The sequence below is a fragment of the Dasypus novemcinctus genome, chromosome 6 (assembly GCF_030445035.2).
Source record: "Dasypus novemcinctus isolate mDasNov1 chromosome 6, mDasNov1.1.hap2, whole genome shotgun sequence".
In the NCBI taxonomy this organism is placed as follows: Eukaryota; Metazoa; Chordata; class Mammalia; order Cingulata; family Dasypodidae; genus Dasypus; species Dasypus novemcinctus.
The window spans coordinates 77,453,239-77,465,295 of NC_080678.1; the positions used below are offsets into that span (position 1 = coordinate 77,453,239).

The window sequence follows — 12,057 nt, forward strand, 5'->3', positions numbered from 1 at the left end:
CAACATATGTCAGCATTGGAGGAGTTTAAAGGAATAAAACAATCCTGATCAGACATTCATATGTTCAGTTCTTGTAAATCACCCCAAACACCCCAATCTCCTTTTCACCTTCAACTTAATTAGATAAGAAAATAATTTCTTTCATTTCCAGTTTTTTAAGAATCTCTCAGTCAATTCAAAGGTTTGATTCTTTCTACATAAAAACAGTACACTATGTGAAGACAGAGAAGTCATTGCTAGGCACAGAGATGATAAATATTTTTTCCCATAATTTTAAAAACAGATCAGCTTAGTATCAAAAACATTGATAAGAAAATTGGCTACAATTAATACATAGCCAAAATTCACACAGATTTTCAAATCTTATATATATTAGAAATTACAGTACATTAAAAATAGTCTCCAATTTTTTAAAGAAAAATTACATTAAAAAACTCAATTGAAAAAATAATTGATTCTTTTTTTTATTCAGAGTACCAGGGATTAGACCCAGGACCTCATACATGGGAAGCAGGCACTCAAACCACTGACTTATACCCACTCTCCAATATTTGATTCTTACTCTTAATCGATAAGACAAAGATAAGTTTGAAGAAAGTTATAAACAAAGCTGCTGCACAGATCTTAAACAGCACCTATCATTCCTAGCTACTGAAGCAAGAAACTATAAAACAATGGAGTGGCGTGAGCAGTAGTTAACCCTGGCCTGATTTCTTTCTTGGCCTCTGTCCATATTATTTTTCTTTTAAATCCTTTTCCCCCAAACAGCAAAAGTAATACATATCTAATGTGTATTTCAAATGAGTTGGGGGGGGGTAGTTTCTATAATCCAACTATTCATAAGCAACCACTCAATAATGTTAGCTTTTGTCCTGCCATAGTTTTGTCTAAGTACATGTTTATTTATATAAAATGTATACCGTTAAACATTTTGTAGTTTTTTAATTTAATGCATTATGAACGTTGTCTCCTGTCAATTAGTAGTATTTTTCAATAAGACTGTTTATGCTTGCAAAATAACCTATAATATGGATCAACTAAAATTTAATTTAGCCAATTTCCTATAATTGAATATTTGGATTGTTTTTTTTCTTAAACTAACAAATAATGCACTGATCCTTGTATAGTCTCAATGAGCACAAGTCTAATTTCCCCTTTAGGATAACTTCCTAGAACTGGAATTCTATGACCAGCAAGGTCAGAGTATGTACCTTTTCAAAACACTTGATATACATTACCAAACTTCTCTACAAAAAGGCTATAAAAGTTCTATTCCCATAGATAACATATTATTACAAAGTCCAAGTTAATTTAAATGTCTGATTTTTTATGTTTGTAAGGAACAACTAAAGATTTGATTTTTTTTATAATAGTTTATTCATACATACTAAATAACCATTATTGCAAATAAAAAGATTAAAATGGATTAGAGATACATTACATGCAAAAATCTTCCCCCAAATTTGAACTCCCCTTTTGTGTCCTCTTTTCAGTATAATTTACAACTGGGAACCAAGCAAACAGATGGCTAATGTTTTCTTTCATTTCTTTTCTTTAGCATCTGTCAACTCACCTAAATGTTTGTAATGGTGATTGTGAGCTTGTAATAAAACCTTTACTCGATCCAAAGGAGCAACTGTTGTTTTGGCACAGCATCCAGCAATACCTAAAAAAAAACTTTTTTAAGTAAGGAAGAAATTGCATACCATTTCTTTCCAGATGGAAATCTTTACTTGTTTAGTCAGCAAACCCTATGATCTCTAATTTGGTCTCCATGGGTAGAAGTGACTAGTAGCAGGGATACTACTATAACTTAATATTTGACCATATCAGACTTAAAAGTGTGTAAATAGGCCCTCTAATACCTGATCAGCACTGAGAAGCATGCCCAAATGGAGTTATGGAGACACTTGAAGGTATTAACCCAAATGCGAGGCTGTCTTTGAAATAGCTTCCTTTCCTTCTGGATAACTTTTTCATTGAAATGACCAACTTATTTATACCCACGAAATATTCAGTTATTCACTTATTCATTCAATAAATATATATTTGGTCCCTACCATGTGCCACTGTACCGACACATGGATTATAGCAGAATAGTTAAGTGCATACATGGACTTTAGGATAAGTCAAAATCCAGGCCAAGCCCTACTAGCTTGGCATGCTTCCAAGAAGATAATGTAAAGATTTTTCTAAAATACCTGTAGTAAAAACTAGGTAAGATGGGTTGTTACTATTATAAGTGGGTAAAACAGTCTTTAGGTTCTTTCTTGTAACTGCATTAAGCCCTTCACCAATGATTACATATTCCAGAAGGTACAGGAGAAAGGGGACTTTGTGGGACTCTTTCACTGCAGCATCCCCAGAGACCAGTACAGGGCCTCACCTATAGCATGGATTCAGTAAATATTTGCTGAATGTAAAGACAAAAATCATTCAAAGTCTATATACGTTTATTTAATAGCTCAGCGTATGTGGCAGTTTGAGACTATTTTATGAATCCCAAAAAGAGAAAGAAAATGTTATTAAATTAATCTATTCCTGCAGGTGTGATACCTTTGATTGCATTAAATTCAGTTGAGGGTTCTTTGATTAAACTGCTTTAGGGTTTTCCTGGGAGTACAATGGGACTCATAAGTGGGGTATGAATTATGTTGAGTCTCTGCCCTCTTGCTGGAAGCCACCATTTTTTATCCTGCCACATGCAAGAGGACTAGAAGTTTGAGAGAGGACTAGAGGATTGGTTACGCACAAAGCCCCCCAGCGGCTGGGCCCACGAAGCAGCTCAAGCAGAGACAGTGAGCCCAGAGGGAAAGGCTGAAATCTCAGCAGAGATCAGCAGCGGTCTTGCTTTGCCGTGTGCCTAGACAACAGAATCAATAGTAGCTGACTTTGGTGAGAAAGCACCTCTTACGGTGCTTCAATATGGATGTTTCACGGTCTTGGAACTGTAAACTGCTACCTCAAAAAATCCCTTTATAAAAGCCAACGTATTTCTGGTACTTTGCATCAGCAGCCCGTTGGCAAACTAAAACAGCATGTAACGGATTTTTAAAATCCATATTCTCAAGTATGCCAAAAATAAAGTGTATATTTGCACTCGAATATTACATTCACATGTAAGTTTCTATATCAAGCCTCTCTTATCTGAACTAATAGAAATAAAGGTCAAAACTATCCAAAATTGAGGACAAACTAAAAATAATTTGCATCTGGGTATATTTGGTTTCAAAATCATTTTGTTGGGAAACAGACTTTGGCCCAGTGGTTAGGGCGTCCGTCTACCATATGGGAGGTCCGCGGTTCAAACCCCGGGCCTCCTTGACCCGTGTGGAGCTGGCCATGCGCAGTGCTGATGCGCGCAAGGAGTGCTGTGCCATGCAAGGGTGTCCCCGCGTGCGGGAGCCCCACGCTCAAGGAGTGCGCCCGTGAGGAAAGCCGCCCAGCGTGAAAAGAAAGAGCAGCCTGCCCAGGAATGGCGCCGCCCACACTTCCCGTGCCGCTGACGACAACAGAAGCGGACAAAGAAACAAGACGCAGCAAATAGACACCAAGAACAGACAACCAGGGGAGGGGGGGAAATTAAAATAAATAAATCTTTAAAAAAAAAAAAATCATTTTGTTATACCATTATCTTCTCAGTCATGTCTGCATTAACCATATAATAAGAAGGTTCCTTTAATAATATCTTAACTTGCTTATCACAGTACTTTATAGCCCAAACTAATCATCACAACAGTCCACTGAGTTAGATCAAGCAACTTCCTTTTAAGGTGGAGTAACTGTAGTTAAAAGATTCCCCTCCCCCCACAAAAAAATAAAAAAGATTTGCCCAAGGCCACAGCAAGCAAACAATAATAGTTAACAACTTGTATTGAGTATTTAGTTTGTACCAGGAAGCTCTGAGATTTAACTTCACTGTGCCAGGGTTTCACAGATATTATTTAATGGTCACCACAACCATATTAGGTAGATATTTGTATTATCCCATTTTAAGGACAGGAAACTAAGGCACTAAATCTGTCCAGGAGTATTTTTTCATATCACTTGAACCAAGTACTCCTAAATGATCTTTAAAACAGTACAAACTTCCCAAAACTATGAACCAACACTTCACTGAAGAAGAGATACAGTTGGCCAATAAGCACATAAAAAATGCTCAGCAATATTAGTCAGGGAAGTGCAAATTAAAACCACAATTAGACACCACTAAACACCTATTAGAACAGAAACACATACACACCCACACATACATAAACCATGGCAATGCCAAGTACTGACAAGGTAGCAGGGATGCAAAATGGAATAGACGCTTTGGAAAAATTTGGCAGTTTCTTATAAAGATATGTTTGCCCTAAGACCCCATAATCCCATTCCTAGGTAGTATTTATCCCAGAGAAACAAAAACATACAACAACACAAAGACCTACAGGCAACTTTTCATAGCCACTTTATTCAAACAGCCAAACACTAGAAACAAAGCAAATTTTCATCAATGGGTGAAACTGTGGTATAGCCATACAATAGAATACTACTTAGCAATAAAATGGAGCAGACTACTGATACATTTAATAAGGATGAATCTTTAAAGCATTTTGCTAAGTGAATAAAGCCAGACTGAAAAGGCTACATACTATATGGTTCTATCCATATAAATAATGTCCTGGAAAAAGTAAAACTATAATGATAAACAGATCAGTGGCTCCAGGAGCTGGAGATGAGAGGAAGGAAATGACTACAAAGGGAGAGGGAAATATTTGGGAGTGATGGAACTATTTGCTATCTTGTCTCAGTGGTTATTACACAACATGTCTGTCAAAATTCCTTCAAAGGCATACCTAAAAAGAATGAATTTTACTGTATAAAATTATGCCTTGATAAACTTTAAGGAAACAATTATGCAAGCTCCTAAAAAATGTGCAGTTTAATCAAGATACCTTTGTAGTGTTTTCCATACTTTGTCTCCTAGTCCTCCTTTTAACAGACTTTGTGTATTAAAATTTAAGATCCATGGAGAAAAATACATATATCGTAAGTGTGCCACTAAACGAATTACTGTAAAGTGAACACACCTATGTAAGTATCACCCAGATCATGAAATGGAACATTCCCAGCCCCCCAGAAGTCCTTCTCTACTCATAAATTCACTATCTGCCCTTCCTCCTCAGCAATAACCATTCTTCTGACTTCTAACAATATAAACTTAGTTTCTATTGTTTTTTGGACTTAATACAAATGAAATCACACAGTATACATTTTGTGTATGTCTGGCATCTTCTGCTCAACATTATGCTTGTGAAATACATCCACATTCTTGCAAATGACAGGAATTTCTTCATATTCAGTGCCGTATAGTATTTCATTATGTGTGTGGGTTTCTTTTAAATACCATATTTAAGTTATACAGTCTAGTGTTGACAGACCTTGGGGTTTCATCTGGTTTTAGGCTATAGAATATAGTAGATATGAACAGAAATACGTAGGTTAAGTGAAACTATGAGTGAAACTTCTGAGTCATGTAAGATGCAAATGTTCAACTTCATAGATAACTGTCCAACCAGTTCTTCAAAGCAGCTGTACCATTTTACACTACCACCAACAGAGCATAAGAGTTCCAGTTGCTATCCTTGCCTTTCACCAAGACTCTACTTCAATGTCCAATAAACATTACAGATGTAACATTATCCAAAAGTGAACTCTTTATCTCCGCCAACCACCACCATGAAAGTTGCTACAATTAAAACGTTTTGCATTTCAGCAATGACAGCTCCATTTCTTCTATTTGCTCAGGCCAAAAGGTGTCACCCTTAACTTCTCTTCTCATCCCACATCTAATCTATGTGAAAAATCCTGTTTGTTCTATGTGCAGAATCTCACAACTTCTCACCTCCTCCACAGCTACTACCCTGATCCAGACAGCAGCAGCATTCTTGCTTCCATATTAGCATCCCTACTGTTATTCTCAACAGAGCAGCCAGTAATCCTTTTGAAACATGTCATATTTTGTTGCTTCTCTGCTCAAAATCTGCAATGGCTCCCTATTTCACTCAGAGTAAAAGTCATAATCTTCACAGTGGCTTGCAAGGCCCTTTATTTTCTGGCCCCCTTTATCTCTCTTAACCTTCTCCCATAACCACCACTTGGCTCCAAGCCCCAATGATGTGATTAAAATCCCAGCCCTAACAAATTATTAAGTGATGAAAATCCAGACAGGCACTTAAGGGAGGGTAGAGACTGAAATACCTATTTATGGGAAGGCAGAAGAAATTCCTTAGAGACAGTATGAGCCCTCTGACCCCATAATAACACCAACAGTAGGGCTCCACCAACTATTTGTCAATTCTGGCACAGTTTACTAGAATATTTGGAACCAGTTTTGGTTGTAGACACTTTTGCACAATTTCCCAATCATCTTTCAAAAGCTGATCTCCAATATTTGTTTTCCTTTAAGCAAATAACAAAAACAAATTGTGCATTCGGTCATCCATGATTTTATAAAGGAAATGGGGACCCAGCAAGTTTCACTGAAATCCTGGGATCTTGCAAGGGCTCCTGCGTTTTCCCCCCGTTCTCCTAACCCTGGAGAATGGGTACGGGTCGAGCCTTTCCACTTCCCCCTGAGAGCCTCTGACTCTTCCGCACCAGGACTTGGTTGTCACTAGTCAAGTGATTATTAGAGTAGTTACGGCAGGTCAGGGCAAACATCTGGCGAGGCACTGCAGCAACCAGAGTCCAAGAATGTCATCGCCGCCGCCCGCGCCGGACTTGGCCGGGATCAAGCCCCGAGGACCCAGCCGACACCCACCTCCGGCCAGGAAGGAGCGCAGCCAGTAGAAGTCTCGGCGGGCGGTGGGCCCTCCCGCCCCTGCCGCCTGCGGCATCGCGGGAGGGGAGTCGGCCGCTGCCAGAGCCGCCGCAGCCGCAGCCGCCATCAGGGCCAGGCCGGGTCCGGAGCTTCCCTCCCCAAGTTACAAATCAGAGGCCGGGTCCATTGCCAGAGCCGGCGGTGACAGGACGCCGGCCGCCGTGCTCGCAGTGCTGTGCGGCGCGGCGCGGCGCGGCGCGGCGCGGGCTGATGGCGTACGCCAGGGGCGGGGCTTGGGTGGCCGTGGAGCCCGCCCTGCGCTGGGCGGAGCCGGGAGCTGTACCGGGCGTAATATCCCCGGAGCGGTACCCCGGGGCCCCGCGAGGTCTGAGCGGGTAGGTGGGACTAGAACCTGGGCGCGAAGAGGGAGTCACTTAGTTCGTCACTTCCTCTACCCCGCTTCATTTTTTTAGGCCGCTTATATTCACACGGAAAACAGGAATCGTGGCCCGCGAGAGGGTCCCTCCAAAAACCCACCACGTCAAGAAGAGCATCGCTGCTCCCCTCCCGGGGTCCTGTCCTTTGCCTTGTAACCGCCCATTGGGCTGTCCTCTGACCTTGCTGAGATGCACCCTTTCCAAACCAACTTTTAGCTCCGCTTTCCAGCCACGTCTGAACTTGCTCCCCCTCCCACCAAATCAGCTCTGCCATCTCTGAACACTGAACCACAGTTTCTGCTCTCCCAGGGCCCCACTATGGTTTCGCCACCACCACTGCCTATGCAAAGAAATATTGTTAAACTCCCAGTTTCTTTTTTTGAGGCCCTGCAAATTACTCAAATACTTAGCCCCTGTCAGACCTGTCTGAATCTGTTGGTGGCCTTCCACTGAGCTCTTTTTTTGTCCACCAACCCCAAGTCTCTGTCCTAAACTTTTAGGAAAGTCCCAGTTTCTTCTTCCTGCCCCCACTGCTGCAGTCCCTTCCGTGCTAACTTGTATTTTACCCTGTCCTGTAGGCTGTACTGGTACATCCCTTCCCATTAATTTCCATTCTCAGAGAGATGAATTTTACAGGTTTAATATATCACTTAGTGTCCCCCAACTTCAAAATTAAATCTAGATCAGGAATGGAAGTTCTGTATAAATTATAACTGACAAATGGGCAAAGACCATGAATAAGCATGTCTCCAAAGGAGATAACACAAATGGCCAACATGCCCATGAAAATATGCTCAGTGTCATTTGTCATTAGGGAAATGCAGATCAAAACCACAATTCAGGGAAGTGGATGTGGCTTAAGCAATTGGGCTCCCATCTACCGTCTACCAAATGGGAGATCCCCAGTTTGATTCCTGGGGTCTCCCGGTGAAGGCAAGCTGGCTCGATCAGAGAGCTGGTGCAGCAAGATGATGCAACAAAAAGAAACACAGAGAAAGACGATAAGAGATGCAGCAGATCAGGGAGCTGAGGTAGCACAAGAGATTGAGCAGTTCTCTCCCACTCTGCAAGGTCCCAAGATCGGTTCCCAGTGCCACCTAAAGAGAAGACAAGCAGACACATAAGAATGCACAGCAAATGGAAACAGAGGCAGACAATGGGGGAATTTAAATCTTAACAACAACAAAAAATCATGAGACACCATACTCATTAGGTTGACTATAATAATTTTAAAAGAAAAATAACCAGTATTGGCAAGGGTGTGGAGAAACTAGAATCCTTGTACGTTGCTGGTGGAAATGTAAAATGGTGCAGCCATTGTGGAAAACAATCTGGCAGTTTCTCAATAAGTTAAACATAGAATTATCATATAACTCTCCAATTTCATTCTTATATATTTGCTCAGAAGAATTGAAAACAGATCTAAAACAAATGCATTTATATGCATTCTTAGAGCTGAACTATTTATGGTAACCAAAAGGTGGAAATGGCTTAAATGTTCATCAGCTGGTGAATGGATAAATGTGCTATATCCATACAATGGGATATTATTCAGCCATAAAAAGAGTGAAGAATTCATACATGCTACAACATGGATGAACCTTGAAAACATGGTTGTATTAGTCAGCCAAAGGGGTGCTGATGCAAAATACCAGAAATTGTCTGGTTTTTATAAAGGGTATTTATTTGGAGTAGGAGCTTACAGATACCAGGCCATAAAGCATAAGTTACTTCCCTCACCAAAGTCTATTTTCATGTATTAGAGCAAGATGGCTGCCAACATCCGCATGTGTTCAGCCTCCCCGAGTTCCTCTGGGCTCAGCTCCTGTTTGCTGCACAAGGTCAGCTGTAAGACTATCAGGCAAACTGCTCTGTCTCTTTCCCGGGGTTCTAGCTTAAGACTTCAGCATCAAACTCCATCATTAAGAACCCCCAACTCTGTCCTTTGCCTTGCCTTTTATCTGTGAGTCCCCTTCCACCAAGGGGCAGGTACTCAATGCCCTAATGACGTGGCCCAATTAAATCCCTAATCATAACTCAATCAAACCCTGGTACAGATCAGATTACAACCATAATCCAATATCTATTTTTGGAATTCATAACCATATTGAACTGCTACAATGGTTAAATGAAAGAAGCCAGACACAAAAGGCAATATATTATATGATTCTATTTATATGAAAGGTCCAGAATAAGCAAATCCATAGAGACAGAAAGCAGATTAGTGCTGTCCAGTGGCTGGGGTGGGGGAGGAACAGAGAGTGACTGTTAGGTTATAAGCTTTCCTGTTGGGGTGATGACACGTTCTGTAACTAGATAGATGGTGATGGTTGTACACTATTGTGATTGCCCTAAATGTCACTCAACTGTACACTTTAAAATAGTTAAAATGGAAATATTTATGTTACATGTATTTTGCCACAATAACAAATAAAATTATAACTGATAAGTTTAATGATTTAAACATCCAATGATTTCCTCTCCACCTGTTCTGCTGATTACTCCTAAATTCCCCAACCTGCAGGTAATAGAGTAACGCAGAGCTCAGTCTTTGGACTGCGTCTTTTCTATAATTACACTTATTCTCAGTGATCTCACCCAACCCATAGTTTTCTTTTTTTTTAATATAATGTCTTTTTTTTTAAGATTTATTTTTTATTTATTTCTCTCCCTCCCCTCCCCCCCAGGTTGTCTGCTCTCCGTGTCCATTCGCTGTGTGTTCTTCTGTGACCGCTTCCATCCTTATCAGCGGCACCAGGAATCTGTGTTTCTTTTTGTTGCATCATCTTGTTGTGTCAGCTCTCCGTGTGTGTGGTGCCATTCTTGGGCAGGTAGCACTTTCTTTCGCATTGGGCAGCTCTCCTTACGGGGTGCACTCCTTGCGCGTGGGGCTCCCCTACGCAGGGGACACCCTTACGTGGCAGGGCACTCCTTGCACACACCAGCACTGCGCATGGGCCAGCTCCTCCCCAGAGTCAAGGAGGCCCGGGGTTTGAACTGTGGACCTCGCATGTGGCCAAGTCCGTGCGTCCAAATCTGCTTCCCAATCCCATAGTTTTCAATAGCATCTGTGTATGTGGTGATGACTCCCATTCTGCTGTCCTTACACTTCCATTCCCCAAACTCTATTGATTTATACCTCTGACATCTCCTTCTGGTTATCTACCAGCATCTTCTTAGCATATCCAAAATTAAACTCTTGGTCTTCCTTCCCAAACATGCTACTCCCATGCTCTTTCCTCATTTCTATAAATGGTAACTCCTTATCTCAGACCATAAACTTTTAAGTAATTTTCTAATTTGTCTCTCTGCTTTTTCTTGCCCCTTACAATCTCTTCTCAACCTAGCAGTCAAAGCAATCCTTTAAAACCTACAATAGATTGAAGTGATAAATGCACAACTATGTGACTATACCAAATACCATTCATTGTACACTTGGGATGGGTTTATGCTTTATTAATATGTATCAATAAAATTGATTTGTTTAAAAAAAAACAACAACCCTTCCAAGGCTTCCCATTTCACTTAGAGAAAACTAAAATCCTTACGATGGCCTCCTGGCTCCCTACTATATCTCTGGCTTCAACTCCTAGGATTCCCTCCAGTCTCATTGTCCTCTTTCTTGTTCCTCATGAACATTGGGCATGCTCACCTAAGGGACTTTGCACATACTGTTCCTACTGCTGGTACTTCTCCTCCCCTAAATACTCCAAATAACTGTCTCCCTCCCTCCCCTCCTTCAGTTCTTTACACCTTCAAAGGTCACCTTCTCAAGGAGGCCTTTCCTGGTTGTTGTATTTAAAATCATCACTGCACCTCATCCCTAGCACTACCTCTTTTCCCTGCTTTAATTTTCATTATTTCCATAACCTTTATCAGCACTGTATTTGTAGTGGATTGAATAGTTTTCACCCAAAATTGACATCAACCTGGAACCTCAGAATGTACTCTTATTTGGAAATAGGATCTTCATAAATGTAATTAAGTTAAGGTTCATACTAGATAAGGGTGGGTCCTAAACCCAATGACTGGTGTCCATTTAAGAAGTGGACAGATACACAGACACATAGACAGGAAGGCCACATGACAACAGAAGGCAGATATTGGAGTTATCCAGCCATAAGCCATGGAATGTCTGGATTCACCAGAAGCTGGAAGAGGTAAGAAAGGATTCTTCCCTAAACCTCAGAGGGAGCATGGCCTTCCTGACACCCTGATTTCAGATATTTAGCCTTCAGAACTGTGAAAGAATAAATTTCTGTTGTTTTAAATAACCCAGTTTGTGGAAACAAAATGTGTGTGTGTATGTTTGCATGTGTGTGAGTGTATATAAATAAAATATTGTATATAAAAGTTGTATCAGATATAAAATATTTTTTCCTGTCAATTTCTCCCCACCAGAATGTAAGCTCCATGAAGAAAGGGATTATTTGTTGTGTTCATTGAATTTGTTATTTGGCACTGAATAAATGATAAATGATGGTGGATCTACTTTTAAAACAGTCTTTTCTTCCTCTTTCTTTCACATTTTGGATATCTAGCAGAGGCTAAAAGAGAGAGAGAAACCAATACTATCCATCAAGGTACTTACTATTTCAAGGGACATGTGTGAACCTAACAGTAATATAACTATTATATATACATAAGGTAAAAAGTGGGGACACAGAGAAAAGGCAAGCCGTATTTGTCAGTGGTCATGAGGTCATCAGGGAAGGAGATAATTGAAATGTCCTTTGACACAGGCACACAAGACAAACACACACACAGTTAAGGAAACACAATTGGTTGAAAGAACAAGGGCTAGTCCAGTTTGCC

The 12,057-nt window shown here is 40.6% G+C and overlaps 1 protein-coding gene across 2 annotated transcripts in view; it reads right to left on the bottom strand.

Annotated features, from left to right (window-relative positions):
* SLC25A16 (solute carrier family 25 member 16) overlaps positions 1-7,087 on the bottom strand; it is a 51,647-nt gene extending 44,560 nt beyond the window's left edge. The window contains exons 1-2 of one of the 2 annotated variants that reach the window (XM_004470523.5): positions 6,806-7,087; positions 1,574-1,666 (exon numbers count right to left, since the gene is read on the bottom strand). In XM_004470523.5, the coding sequence (XP_004470580.1) occupies positions 1,574-1,666; positions 6,806-6,932 (220 nt within the window). In that variant the 5' untranslated portion in view covers positions 6,933-7,087. The remainder of the gene's footprint in view (positions 1-1,573; positions 1,667-6,805) is intronic. The other variant, XM_012529839.3, reaches the window with a different exon arrangement.
* Positions 7,088-12,057: the final 4,970 nt, after the last annotated feature.